This window comes from Lithobates pipiens, unplaced genomic scaffold (assembly GCF_037356315.1).
Source record: "Lithobates pipiens isolate NorthernLeopardFrog02 unplaced genomic scaffold, aLitPip1_a1.2 Scaffold_16, whole genome shotgun sequence".
Taxonomy (NCBI): Eukaryota; Metazoa; Chordata; class Amphibia; order Anura; family Ranidae; genus Lithobates; species Lithobates pipiens.
In genome coordinates, this window is record NW_027507748.1 from 53,909,502 (window position 1) to 53,924,464 (window position 14,963).

Consider the following 14,963-nt stretch of genomic DNA (forward strand, 5'->3'; position numbering starts at 1 on the left):
TTCAATTTCTTTATTTTTCTCTCTTTTTAAGCAAGGACAAAAAAAACTTAAATGAACAATCTTTCCACTGCTTAACATTCCATCCCTATGTATATACAACACAAGATAAATCAATACATTGATTTCCTCAGTATCTAATCTTCCCTAGGGTGGTATCCAATGGGGCTAGAAAAAGCTACTAAGTTAACAAGTAAAGATAAGAAACTAAGAGGGCGAGACCTAGGGGAAATTCCCCCTCTAAATTCCACCCCCACTACTGTTATTCTGTTTTCTGATCCTGGGGAGACGCTATCCCAGGACATGACCAAGATTTCACTACTACTACCGTCTAGTATTCCACCTACTGCCCCTTTTTGTAGTCCATCCCCTCTCTAAATTGCATCAATTTGCTCTTTTCCTTCCTCTGAAGAGATATAGCGTTCTGTGGTTTCCAGATTTCTAAATAGATTCTATTTTTTTTCTGGCTGTCCAAACTAGGTCTTCCATCCTGTTCACTTCCTCTACTTTCTTAAGCCACATGCTCACAGTAGGCGGTTGTGTCTGTTTCCACTTAAGACTCTTCATATATTTAGGCAAAAATGTATTCTGCTACATAGATACTGGAATATGTTTTTATACTAGTATTGGCGCCGATCAGAAACACATAGAGGGACTGTGATGGTGACACTGACACTTTGTGGGAACCGACTAACTGCCACTGACACTAGTACATTGATCAGTGCTAATAATATACTGTCAATGGACTAATGGCTCGGAAGAGGTTAACATCTATGGGCAATCAAGGTTGTTAATTGTATGCCCAACAATGTGTAATGTGTGCTGCTTTTTACTAATGATCGATTTGTTTCCTTCCTCTGCTTTGCATGGAAAAGAAAAAAAAAAGCGACAGCTTCCTCTGTACAGAGCCCTGGACACAGCCAACCAGCAGGTCCCAGACATGAATCTTTGGCTCCGATCTGCTGACAGACTCCCTGCTGCGTACAATCACAGGGGAGTAGGCGGGCGAGGGAATGCGCCCCAAAACCCCGAAAAAAGCAGTGTTGTACATCCCGGTGTCTGTAGCGGTTACCTGCAGCGGGTTGGCAAGTGGTTAATTACAAATGCCATTTCTGTTGTATGCAGCATGCGGGGGGTTTATGCACTGCCACTGATGCATTAGTGACCAGTGCTAGTTATTTAAACCCTTTGTGCTGCATTAGTGGCATCAGTGTCAGTGTTCATTAACCCCTTTATACAGCAGCATGAAGGGGTGCTAAAATGCTATTTTAGCAGTTTTCAGCTCAATTAAAAACAATAACATTTGGAAAAAAAATAAAAAAGTACTCACCTTTTAATGCCTGTTGCTAGGGGATCTCTCGTAATCTGTCTCCTTACTCACCTCGGCTCCTTACATCACTTCCCTCGGCGCCCTCGTTGCCGGGAAAGGAAGATCATCTCTCCCTCACCCCCTGCCCTCTAGGCAATCATCTGGTGAGGATTGCGCAGCCAGTCATGGTGCGAGGTTTGGCTCGCACATGCGCAGTCTGTGCCCGGCTGTGAAGCCTACCTTCAAGGCCCACCCCATTCAAAGCTAATTACCTCATCTGCAGATGGCAACTGCTTACTTCTGCGATTTACTGCTTGGCTCCTCCTTCACTAGTTTGTACTGGCAGAGCCGGTGCTGGGATGGGAGAGGAGCATAGAATTCTGCTGCCTGTCCAACCTCCAGGCCAGCCTCTCAGTGACGTCATGCCGGCCGGGACTGGGAAGCGCTTGTCAGGGGGGGAGATTTCTCCAGACAGGGAGGTGAAGGGCAGGGCGGGCGAGGCAGGGCTGGTCTTAGGCTTGTGCCGGGTGGAGGAGAGCACTCGGCACATGATGCAACCATTAGCTATGCAATGAAGCCAGAGTGCGCAGACAGTAAGTGTACTTGTCCGCCAGGTTTTAGCAGCACACTGCCGGCACTTCTCCTGCGCCCCTTTCACTTTCCAATTATATGCCACTTTCTAAAGGTCTATGACATAAAATCCCAATAAAATATATTTATGTTTTTGGTTGTAACATCACAAACTTCAGAAAATTTCAAGGGGTGTGAATTATTTTTAAAGCCACTGTAAGCCTCCGTTTCATGTATTTTTCCATTAAGTGCTTAGTTTAACTTGTCCATGCTTGGGATGGGTTTAATGTGCTATAATTTGCAGTAAAGTTGAAAAAAATCCCAGGAACCCCTTGTGGGCATTGTAGGGTGGGGGCAAGGGGCTATCATGAGGTACAATCACTCTGAACGAGCAAATGCAAAGGGAGGCCATCTCTAAGTATTTCTGTTACAAAGCAAGATAAACTTCCCATGCTACACCCAGAACAAAATTGAGTCAGGCTGAGCGCTGTTCAGTCATTCATAAACCAGCTTTGTACTCTCTAAATGAGCAAAACGTTTTTTGATTGGCTGAAGCGAGAGGATGACGTCGCAATCTCCGCTTCAGATAATCAGAGGAAGCTTTGTATTTATTCAAAGAATACAAAGCTACCTATAAATGGCTGAAGCAGAGTTGAGCCCAGCTCAATTTTCTTCTGTGTTTGGGATGGAAAGTTCACATTTGACAGCCTGAAAACACTGCTATATACTGTATGTAGGTACAAATAAATAGAGCACACCCAGCAGGTGCACCTATTAGTGTAGGAAATACAGTAGCAAAGAATAGGTTGCGGCGGTTGCCACTTTTTTTGTGCAGTTGGTTGAATTTGATGCAGGGACGCAGTGGATGCCTTCAGCTCCAATTGTGCTCTTGCTAGGCTTTCCTTTTGTCTCTGTGCCTTTGAGGAGTGGGCTCTCTTCAGGCAAACCTGCCCTTAATCTATTCACTGCTATATGTTCTCCAACTTGGGGTGGTTACCACTTTTTTGTGCAAGTTTGTTTGGGCCAGCTTGGCCCAAACAAACTAGTTGAAGTGAAATTAAAGCTGGAGATCAGCTTTCAAAAATACTATGATGAGATAGTGAAAAGATCCATTAGCTCCTGTGTATGACCTGTTGGGCTGTGCGGCATTGCAATCTCCACAGATGATCAGCTAAACTGACTGATTTTCCTTATATCATACAAGCATTTTTTTGTGGGGTAGAAACACATAACAAAACACACTTACTGTATCTTAGCAAAATCCTTTATATGTGCTTCATACTGCTTTTTCTTTTCTTCAATGCTTCTAGAACACCTTTGAGGGGAGAAATAAAAGAAATATCCTGTTACTCATAAAACTTAAACTCATGAAGGCAGAGAGAAGCAAGCAAAAAAAACAAAAACAAAAAAAAACTGCCAGGGTTTCGAAGTTCTGAATCCAGAATTAGTCAGGCATGAGAACACTTTTGGGGTCATTAAATCTTTGTCCTTGTGTTCTCCATCCTGAAACCCCCATCTATGGTCCTGGCTCACACACAGAAGCCGGGTGAGCCCAGGTACCATAAAGAGGGATCGGTAGGTGAAGATGTGCAGAAGACAAGTGGCTGCCAAAAAAAGCTGGGCAGATTTCCTTATAGAAAAAAACCCTCAAGAGAACACTAGAATAAATAGACAAAAAATATTTGAGATTACACGCCACACCGATAAATAGTGCGATTTTCCAATTCTGATTATGTACATATAAGTAAATGCCAAGTCCTCACCTGTCACTGGCATCTGTTGTCATCTTAATGTTATTTTTAAGAGCCCTAATCTTCTCCTGGTTTTCCTTCTTCTCTTGATGCCATTTCTTAGACTTATTTTCTTGATCTTGCTGAAGCGCATTCAGGTCTAGTTTTGCAATCTACAGGAGGAAAACAAGTATTGGGAATAAAAGCTGGCAAGATACAGGTACAAAGGCAATTACAGAACTTCATATGCACAGCAGTCAACGACAGGCTGCTCAGAAGATGAATTTCCCCAGGCCAACTACTCTTCTCACAGCTCCCAAGGATATGCAGTTGAAGGATAGGTTGACCTTCTGAACATCTTGTATGTTACACTCGCATTTAGGGTACAATATGTTCCAGAACACAACCCACCCCCTCCGTGACAGTGGGAGGTGATTCCTCTCCCCCGTAGCCACGGTCACATTTAAAAATGGTGCGGAGGTGCAGGGCTCTGCTCATACATACACATTCACAGAGATCTGCAAATGAATAAACTATAAGTCCCGTCTTCAACTGTCTTGTAGTTCTCAATGGACTATGAATGCGATGATCAGTGAATTAAAAAACTTAAGGACCGCCTCCTGCACATTTACTTCGGCAGAATGGCACGGCTGGGCACAAGCACGTACAGGTACGTTGCTCTGTAAGAGCCCAGCCGTGGGTTGCACACGTACGCCGCCGGGGCGCTCGCGACCTGGTCCTGAGCTCCGTGACCGCAGCCATGGGACCCGATCGGGTCACAGAGCTGAAGAATGAGGAACGGTCTGTGTAAACAAACCTCTCCCCGTGCTTCCTAGTGTGGCTGTCAATCAGTGACGTCACATGCCAAGCCATGCCCCCCTACAGTAAAAAACAAAAAACGCACGTCGTCACAAATAACCCCTCCTCGCCCCCTAGTGGTCAACTCCTTCACTGCCAGTGTCATTTACACAGGAATCAGTGCATTTAAATAGCACTGATTGGTGTATAAATGACAATGGTCCCAAAAATGTGTCAAAAATGTCCGACGTGTCCGCCATAATGTCGCAGTCACAATAGAAAAATCGCTGATCGCTGACATTACTAGAAAAAAATAAGATTATATATATATATATATATATATATATATATATATATATATATATATTTATTAATAAAAATGCTATAAAACTATCCCCTATTTTGTAAACGCTATAACTTTTGCGCAAACCAATCAATCGCTAATTGCGATTTTATTTACCAAAAATATGTAGAAGAATACGTATCGGCCTAAACTGAGGGAAAAAAAATATGTTTTTTTATATATTTTTTTGGGGATATTTATTATAGCAAAAAGTAAAAAATATAGAATTTTTTCAAAATTGTCGTTCTAATTTTGTTTATAGCGCAAAAAATAAAAACCGCAGAGGTGATCAAATACCACCAAAAGAAATCTCTATTTGTGGGGAAAAAAAAAAGGAGCCACGTTGCACGACCGCGCAATTGTCAGTTAAAAAGACGCAGTGCCGAATCGCGAAAAGAGGCCTGGTCCTTTGGCTGCAAGTTGGTCTGGGGCTTAAGTGGTTAAAGTGATTGTAAAGTGTGTTTTTTTTTTTTTTTTTTTTTTTAGGAGGGTAAAAAGGCAGATTTCCAAAGGTCACTACAGAGCTGGATTATTACAGCAAGGCTTTGCATAAACTTATGCCAAAGAGGTCTACATTTTATTTTCAATAAATAGATTTTTGATAGATATTACGAGAAAACCATTAATATCTCATGTTTCCAAAACTTTTTCTCTGCTTGAAGATCTCATTGTGTGAAACGCTACTTTTTCTTCATCCTCTACCCATAGTCCTTTAAATTCTAAATCATACCAACATGTATGTGTTAGTTTTGGACAAAGTTGGGGCTCATTCACACAGGGGCACAGCCCTGTACAGCATAAAGAGTTATTTATCTTTAGGGACCAACGTGGAGTTGTGTACTAGTCCCATTTGCTTTCTATTACACATGCCATTTATTTTAAAGTTTTTGTGAGATTTCATAAGAAAAAATAAAATAAAAATAAAAGCACACTCTTACGATACCTTACTATACTCTACAGTCATCTTTATCTCAGCTTCTAGGGAAACGATCTCCTCTTGAAAGCGGCTCTTCAAGCTCTCATATTTCTCAGTTGCTTCTTTGAGTTGCTCTATTAGTGCTGCCTGCTCCTTTTCCATGCGCAAAATATCCCCCTGAAAGAAGAACACACAACCATTGATATTAATCTGGAAGATTAGTAAATGCCAATTGGCCAGCTCTCTGCCAGTGGGCGACGTCTCAATGGCACAAGTTCACATTAAACATATGATCTCATATTTTACATGGGTTTCTGTGAAGCAGGAAAATGAATTCTGCAGGCAAGTTAGACCAGAGTCAAAGTACTGTATATGTGCCTTGCCGCAGATAGAAAACACCTAGTGATTAATCACTAGATTAGCAATGTAGACTTGCAGTGCTGGGACCCTGCAACAGAAAGACCTATCGAGATCTGCAAAAAGCAGAAGCACGTGCCAGCAAATTTTATCGCACTTTTTTTGTAGTGCGAGAAAAAGAATCTCTCCTTGTTCAAGCATTTCCACTAATGGTCACCGACTTTATGGGTGTCAATATAATACATCTTGGCTGTTGATATCTCCAGTGGGGGGGCCTTCCTGTATTAATGGACTTTTCTCACCCAGTGGCATGACACATACAGTGCATCTGTAGTCACAGCATTTAAGTTTAACCCACATGTTGGAGCCTTATTCCAAAATGTATTAACCACTGAAACCCCTTTCACACTGGGGTACTTTACAGGCACTACAGAGCTAAAAATAGCACCTGCAAAGCGCCCCTGAAATAGCTGCTGCTGTGTCTCCAATGTGAAAGCCTCGAGGACTAGCAGAACGGTGAAAAAAAGTCCCGCTAGCAGCATCTTTGGAGAGGTGAAAGAGTGGTGTGTATACACCGCTCCTTCACCACTCCTGCCCATTGAAATCAATGGGGCAGCACGGCTATATACCGCCGGCAAAGTGCTGCTACAGAAGTACTTTGTGGTGGTTTTAACCCTATCGGCCGCTAGCAGGGGGTAAAAGCACCCACTAGCGGCCGAATACTGCTGCTAAAATGATGGTAAAGCGGCGCTAAAAATAGCACCGCTTTACCGCCGACGCCCCCCGCAGCTCAGGGTGAAAGGGCTCTTACAGACCGGAAGATTTGATTAATGACCAGGCCATTTTTTGCAATACAGCACTGAGTCACTTTAAATGACAATTGTGCAGTCATGCGGCGCTGTACCCAAACAAAATTGACATGCTTTTTTTCCCCACAAATAGAGCTTTCTTTTGATGGTATTTGATCACCTCTGCGGTTTTATTGTTTGCCCTATACACAAAATAAAGTACAGTTTTGAAAAAAACTAAAAATTATATATATATAAAAAAATTTTTTTTTTTTTTTTTTTTTTTTACTTTTTGCTATAATAAATATCCCCAATATGTTAAAAAAAGGAAAAAAAAAAAAAAAAAGTTTCTTCCTCAGTTCAGGCCAATATATATATTCTAAATATTTTTGGTAAAAAAATAAAATAAAAATCGCAATAAGCATATAGCGATTGGTTTGCACAAAAGACATTGCGGCGGACAGATCAGACACTTTTGACACATTTGACACATTTTGGGGAAGACTGACATCTATATAGTGATCAGTGCTTTAAAAATGCACCAATTACTGTATAAATGTCTCTAGCAGGGAAGGGATTAACATTGGGGGGCGATCAAGGGGTTAAAATGTATTCCCTTAATTAGTGTTGCTAAACTGTATGGGGATAGGACTGACTGGGGAGGAGACATGTCGTTGTTCCTACTTAATAGGAACAAATTATGTCTCCTCTGCCCTGACAGAACAGGGATTTGTGCGTTCACACACAAATCCCTGTTTTTGCTCTTGTGCACGCGATTGTAGATGTGTGTCGGCAATCGCTGCACAGCCCAACAGGTCATACACAGGAGCAGATGGATCTCTTCACTATCTATTATCACAGTATTGTGGAAAGCTGATCTCCAGCTTTAATTTCACTTCAACTAGTTTGTTTGGGCCAAGCTGTCCCAAACAAACTTGCACAAAAGAGTGGTAACCACCCCAAGTTGGAGAACATATAGCAGTGAAAAGATTAAGGGCAGGTTTGCCTGAAGGGAGCCCACTCCTCAAAATGCACAGAGACAAAAGGAAAGCCTAGCAAGAGCACAATTGTAGCTGAAGGCATCCACTGCGTCCCTGCATCAAATTCAACCAACTGTACAAAAAAAGTGGCAACCGCCGCAACCTATTCTTTGCTACTGTATTTCCTACACTAATAGGTGCACCAGCTGGGTGTGCTCTATTTATTTGTACCTACATACAGTATATAGCAGTGTGTTCAGGCTGTCAAATGTGAACTTTCCATCCCAAACACAGAAGAAAATTGAGCTGGGCTCAACTCTGCTCAGCCATTTATAGGTAGCTTAGTATTCTCTGAATAAATACTAAGATTCTTCTGATTATCTGAATCGGAGATTGCGACGTCATCCTCTCGCTTCAGCCAATCAAAAAACGTTGTGCTCATTTAGAGAGAGTATAAAGCCGGTTTATGAATGACTGAACAGCGCTCAGCCTGACTCAATTTTGTTCTGGCCTCTCTACCATACAGGCCTGATTGGTGAACTGCTGCAGAGATGGCTGTTCTTCTGGAAGGTTCTCCTCTCTCCACAGAGAAAGGATGAAGCTCTTCCAGAGTGACCATCGGATTCTTGGTCACCTCCCTGACTAAGGCCCTTCATCCCCAAATGCTCAGTTTGGCCGGGCGGCCCACTCTAGGAAGAGGCCTGGTGGTTACAAACTTCTTCCATTTACGGATGATGAAGGCCACTATGCTCACTGGGACCTTAAATGCTGCAGACATTTTTCTGTACCCTTCCCCAGATCTGTGCCTCCATACAATCCCATCTCGGAGGTCTACAGACAATTCCTTGGACTTCATGGCTTGGTTTGTGCTTTGACGTTCACCGTTAACTGTGGGACCTTTATATAGACAGGTGTGTGCCTTTCCAAATCATGTCCAATCAACTGAATTTACCACAGGTTGACTCAAATCAAGTTGTAGAAACATGTCAAGGATGATCAGTGGAAATAGGATGCAGATGAGCTCAATTTTGAACGTAATGGCAACGGCTGTGAATACTTAAGTACATAGGGTTTTATTTTTAATAAATTTGCAAAAATCTCAAAGAAACTTCTTTCACGTTGTCATTATGGGGTATTGTTTGTAGAATTTTGAGACAAATAATCCATTTTGGAATAAGGCTATAACATAACAAAATGTGGAAAAAGTGAAGCCCTGAATACTTTCCGGATGCTCTGTACTTAGTTTTCAGAGTAATAGCTACAATTTTGCCTTTACATTGGGTTGATGATACATATCTCTGTTTTTATAGCACCAAGGGGCAGAGGCCTGAGGACCACTGTCACATAATTCAATATTTTTTACATTTAGAATACTTGCAACGCTGAGGTGTTTTTCAGGCGCTTTTGGGCTAAAAATAGTGCCTGAAAAACGCCTCCCCTGCAGTCCCGGTGTGTAAGCCAGCGTGCTTTTACACTGGGGCGCTGGCAGGACGTTAAAATAGGTCCTGCAAACAGCATCTTTGGAATGGTGAAGGAGCGTTATACCGCTCCTCCACCACTCCAAAGATGCTGCTTGCAGGACTTTTTTTTTTTTTTTTAAACATCCTGCCAGCGCAGCGCCCCTGCCCATTGGAATGAATGGGCAGCGCTGCCTTCGGCAGCTGCGCTACATGGGCGCATTTAACCCTTTATTCCTCTGCTAGCGGGGGGTTAAAAGTGCCCCACTTATGGCCAAATAGCATCGCTAAAATGATGGTAAAGCACCGCTAAAACTAGCAGTGTTTTATCGTCAACTCCCGTCTGCCTCAGTGTGAAAGCAGCCATACAGTACAACTACGGATTTGGCTACACAGGGCAAAAACACAGTGTGGTATGTTAGCTTCAAGCATCAGCAGGAGTAGTTACCTGCAGGTTGCTTAAACTTGAGCGCCAAAAAAATAAATAAAATAAAGTATACCATACCTTCCCAACACCCTGCCCTCTCGTCCCATCCCCAAAGGAGTATTTTGATGGGGTCAGAAGGTCCTCATCTCCTGAAAATACCAGTGCTCATGTATAGTCATGAGCATGCCGCTTGGTGTATTAGCACGAGAATTAGGAGGGTCAATGATCCTGGGTATCATTCAACCTCAAAGAGGAGTGCCATCTGCTGGAGGAACAAACCTTCTGCCAAGGAAAGCAGCAGATATAAAAAAAAAAAAAAAAACATTTTGCTTTAAATATTGCTGGAGAACTCTTAATTTTTTTTTTTAAATTGGTGTTCTTCTTTAAGTGTCCGAGTAAAAAATGAAAGTGTCTTATGATTAGAGTCTCTAATCCTTCAAGTGGAACCAAACAGGTAACTACTGGCTGAAATACGTAAAACACAGTTTTATCTTATTTGTAAGTTTGGCTAGTCATTCTTGGGAATCGCACAACACTTCTACTTCATAAGCTCACTCTATGTTATTACAGGCATTTCTACAGTGTAGTGCCAAAAATTTACACAGCACTTTACAAACTGTGTATTCGCACCCGTCCCTACTCTCAAGGAGCTTACAATCTAAAGTCCCTACTGCACATGACTGCATACACACACTAGCGCCAATTTAGACTGGAGCCAAATTAACCTACCAGCATGTCTTTTAAAAGAGTATGGGAATGTGTAAAAAAAAAAAAAAAAAAAACACCCAACAAGCAAACTTACCTACATAGCTGCAGCTGTCCCCCGCTGGCTCTACACAGAGAATTGAGCAATCAAAGACAGCTCAGTTATCGGTATACATTAGGGATCTTTCCAGAGCCTGGACCAGCTGAGTGACATCAGCCAACAGCAGGTTTTGGCCCATTGTATGCTGAAAATAGGTAACAGGAGTGCAAAACGAAGTGCATTTCTGTCTGGAGGAGGTGGGGTAAAAGATATAAAAGTCAAGTTATAAGGAAAACAAAGTCTGGGTTCTGTCCATGAGGAAACATCTTACCTGTTGAGACTCAAAGGGCTGAAAGGCATCTGTATTCACTTCACAATGTGACATTTCTATATTTACCTGAAATAACAAAGGAAAAAAAACTTATGGTATAAACTTTCAAGAACTTGCTTCTAGCTTAAAAAAAACTTAGACAACTGCCTGTGAGCCTAGATACCACCACAATCGTGCTTTTGCCAGCCCTTTATGGATTTATATTAATCTCTCTGATAAAAGGGGCATTTTGCAGGATAGAGGGAGATGTCATTTATGGCACAGGATTATGAAGGAACAGCCTAGTGGTTGTTCCTTCTGAGCGCATGCGCCGACGACATCATGGGCTGCACATATAGTAAATATCTCAATGGTTTAGGAGATATTTACAGTACCTGTAGGTAAGCCTATAATGAGGCTTAGCTATAGGTACAAGTAACAGACAGAGGTTTTACAACCACTTTAATGGCATCCCAGTCTTAGTCTGTAGAGTTCAGTATTAAGATGGGCCCACCCTTTTCAGCAATAACAACTTTAGCTCTTCTGGGAAGGCTGTCCTCAAGGTTTAGCAGTGTGTCTATGGGAATGTTTGACCATTCTTCCAGAAGCGCATTTTGTGTGGTGGGAGCCGGGTGCCTCTAAAAAGAGGGTATCCGCTCCTCCCCCAAAAAAACGACATGCCAAATGTGGAATGTCAGGGGGTTACCTACACTTAAAGCAAAAGTTCAATTTTTGAGTGTAACTCCGCTTTAAGAAACATACCGGGGGTATAAGCTTGGGAATATAAAAAAAATACATACAGTCTGTGAATAACACTGTTGGGAATATCAGAGCGGGCTGGGAACCCAAACACGGTTACTTACCTTCAATACACTCCTCTGACACAGATCACCAGCCAGAGCTATAGGAAAGTGGTAAATCAGGGTATGATGCAGCATGAGACCTTCTCCTGTTGCTCCCATGATGCAATGCTTCGTGTTTAAATGGCCAATTGCCAAGCCTGGGCATGGTCACAAGGGGGCAGGGTGAAGATCCTCAGACCCGTGTAATCTCTCATGCAGAGCAACCCTGAACTTATACAGGGTTTTCAACTTAGGTCCTTGGCAGGTGAAAAAGGTGGTAGGGGAATACAGGACAGCCAAGTATAAGCAAGAAATTAGTCTATCAAGAGAACATGTCACTTTGTCCTGAATGGTAAAAAGCTGAACATTCACTTCAACAACATAGGTCTTTGTATTGTTTTGAAAACGGTATAAATTTAAATTCCCTTTAGGCTGCATTCACACCTGAGCGTTTTCAGTTTATAAAACGCTTGTAAAATGCCATAAACGCCTGAAAAACGCACAAGCAAAATCCCATTCATTTCAATGGCTCCTGTTCACATCTGAGCGTTTTGTCCCCTGAAGCAAAACACCTGAAAAACGCACAAGCAAAATCCCATTCATTTCAATGGCTCCTGTTCACATCTGAGCGTTTTGTCCCCTGAAGCAAAACACCTGAAAAACGCACAAGCAAAATCCCATTCATTTCAATGGCTTCTGTTCACATCTGAGCGTTTTGTCACCTGAAGCAAAACACCTGAAAAACGCCTTAAGCTCAAAAAAGAACATGAGTTTCCTTGGAGCAGATTACAGTCATTTTTCTGCTTTTTACATTAGTGACCTGTACAAAACTGAGGCAAAACATGCAGTAAAAATTGCGGCAAAAACTTGTGACTTTTAAGTTTGCATTCACACCTGAGCGTTTCAAAGTCCAATTCCGGCTATACACTAGCCTTACAAATGTCCCCTCTCCTCTAACAGCTATGCTAACTAACCTGTGTAAGAAAGATTTGTATGCCTAGCCATATATACGACACAATATTAAGGCTAGTTAGGCGTATAGCTGGAGATTCATTGTAACTATTCTTAGTCTTGGACAAGCAATGCAGCCTCCTTACCTGTACAGATACTATAGCGGTCCGCTTATTCCTTGGCTGACTTTCACTGTCAAAGGACTGACTTATGTTAGAGTCCAGCTCACCCATATGAAGATTTTCTTGGCTTAATGATGTTGTTTCACTCACTGTTATATCTTGATCGAGAGAAGATGATGATTCAGAGTCACTGCTACTTGTGCTAGCTTCATCCGTATTATCAGAGTCCTGGTCGATATCTGAGGTGGGATTGTCAGGTGGGTCTATAGTTCGCTGATCAAAATTATTACGTATAACAGAATATTCTGCAAAATTAAAGGTTTTATCACTATGTGGGATTGAAGAAGAACGACTTGTATCAGCTGATCTAGAGCTAATATATTTAGGTTCAGGGTGACTAGGGTCAGAATATAAGTCAATATTATCGGGTACAGGTCTAGAGAATGAAGGCGTGAACTCGTCAGCGGTTGGGTTCAGTTGATGTCCACCTCCACCGTGCTCCAAGTATGGAATGTCATAACCTGTTAGCGTAACCATGTCTCCCTCCATGGAAAACAATAATGACTCCAAGAGAAAATCCTTGAGTCCACCGGATGCCTCTACCATCCTTTTAGTTTCCTCTGGAAAATTTTTGTACTCCCCGTTTAGAATTTCATCATCTAAGTTGAGGGGTCCATGTTCTTCCAAAATTTGGGAAAAGTACCTAAACAAGAGGGAAACACCACATAAACAACTGTTGCATTTACTCACCCCCCACCCCCCCCCCCCCCAACCAAATCAAGTCAAGTGCGTAGACTAACTTCTGGAAGGTCATGTGACTTAAGACAGAAATGGATTTTACACTAGCTGGTGACAGAGTGAAATGCAGCAGCTAAAGGGTTGAGCTGTATCAGATGATGATGATTTTACACTGGCCCAGCCAAGGACAAAGAGCAAAGTGACTAAGCTGTGTCAGATTGTGATAGTTTTTTTCATTGGCTGATCAAAGAGTGCACAAAAAGGAGAGAAAAGCACCACTATGCAATTGTATCATTTATTAAAACAAAAACCGTATTTACCCTATACTTTAAAGTAAATAGTGGCGCTAATACCTAAATAAACACCCAGTAACAAGTGTTAGTTACTATATCAACAGTGACTGCAATGATAGTTCATGAGCAAATAGGCCTTAATGGCTCAAAAATGAAATCAATAGGAATTGTGATCCTGTAAATGTGCGCAGCGTGCAATTGGCGATTCCACTCCCTTTTAGAAATGCACTCACCAGATATAGATGCCTTGCACTCTCATGCTTAGCAAACAAACATCAACCCACAGTGTTAAATCATCCAATGATATCCAATCGTGTATAGGGTTGTCATGTCCTCTCTGAGTGTAGCTGTCACAATCAGGCATCAGGCTTGAAGACCAGTTGCTACAGCAGTTGCAGGACCTACCACCACCACTGTGCATATTTATGGTTTTTCATTTCATATTCCATTTTTATATGGACTTTCCTCAAGGACCAAAAAGACTCATTCTTTTTACGTAATCATGGCTGATCACAAAGTTATAGGCAGCAGGAGAGTACAAGCTGTGCAATATACGTCCACACACTTCCAAAAACAAAGACTGCTGCAAATGCATTTAAAAGGCTATGTCATCTATAAAGCAACAATTCAGTCAAGTAGATGCTGACTCTGGGTAATGCCTTGACAAAAATGTAGCACCCTTCTGGGGAGAAAGATAGATTTGTCATGGTAAGTGCAGTCATCTCTTTGAGGTGTACTAACTACTTGGGGAATGGTTTGCAAGTTACTCACCCTTCAAGCACTTAACATGAAAAAATATCTGATGTCAAGGCCAAACTGGACATTTTAATATGAATAGTCTTCAGACCCCAAAAACAAATACAGTAGGTTGTAGTAAAGACTTACTCGTAAAGAGTTTCCCGAACAGGGCCCATGGAATCATCAATCTGCACTGGATATCTGTCCACGAACATCCCCGGATCAAAGATGCTCTCAAACTCATCTATGTCCCGCCGCAGAAATTCAGGTATTAGAAAGGGCTCATTAGGGTCCAAAAGGCTTCTAAAAGAACAAAAAAAATAAAAAAAAACTTGTATTCAGTGAAAAGACACCAATTTCTTATGAACCAGAGTAGACCTTCGCTCAGGGAGGAAATTTCTAAAGGCAAAATAGACTGTGCACTTTGCAAAGGGAAGCCAGGACATAATAAATGAGGAAAGGCTTCACTTTGCAAAAATTACCCAATTACGTGCAAGGAAAATAAAAAAGCATGTTTGTTTGCACATGATTAGAGGATGGAAGTCAGCAGAG

The 14,963-nt window shown here is 41.9% G+C and overlaps 1 protein-coding gene across 2 annotated transcripts in view; it reads right to left on the bottom strand.

The window, feature by feature from the left end:
- TTC3 (tetratricopeptide repeat domain 3) overlaps positions 1–14,963 on the bottom strand; it is a 185,910-nt gene that overhangs the window by 30,963 nt on the left and 139,984 nt on the right. For both annotated transcript variants that reach the window (XM_077479912.1, XM_077479911.1), the window contains 6 exons: positions 14,559–14,714; positions 12,667–13,345; positions 10,749–10,814; positions 5,691–5,840; positions 3,640–3,779; positions 3,123–3,191 (listed from right to left, as the gene is read on the bottom strand). In XM_077479912.1, the coding sequence (XP_077336038.1) occupies positions 3,123–3,191; positions 3,640–3,779; positions 5,691–5,840; positions 10,749–10,814; positions 12,667–13,345; positions 14,559–14,714 (1,260 nt within the window). The remainder of the gene's footprint in view (positions 1–3,122; positions 3,192–3,639; positions 3,780–5,690; positions 5,841–10,748; positions 10,815–12,666; positions 13,346–14,558; positions 14,715–14,963) is intronic.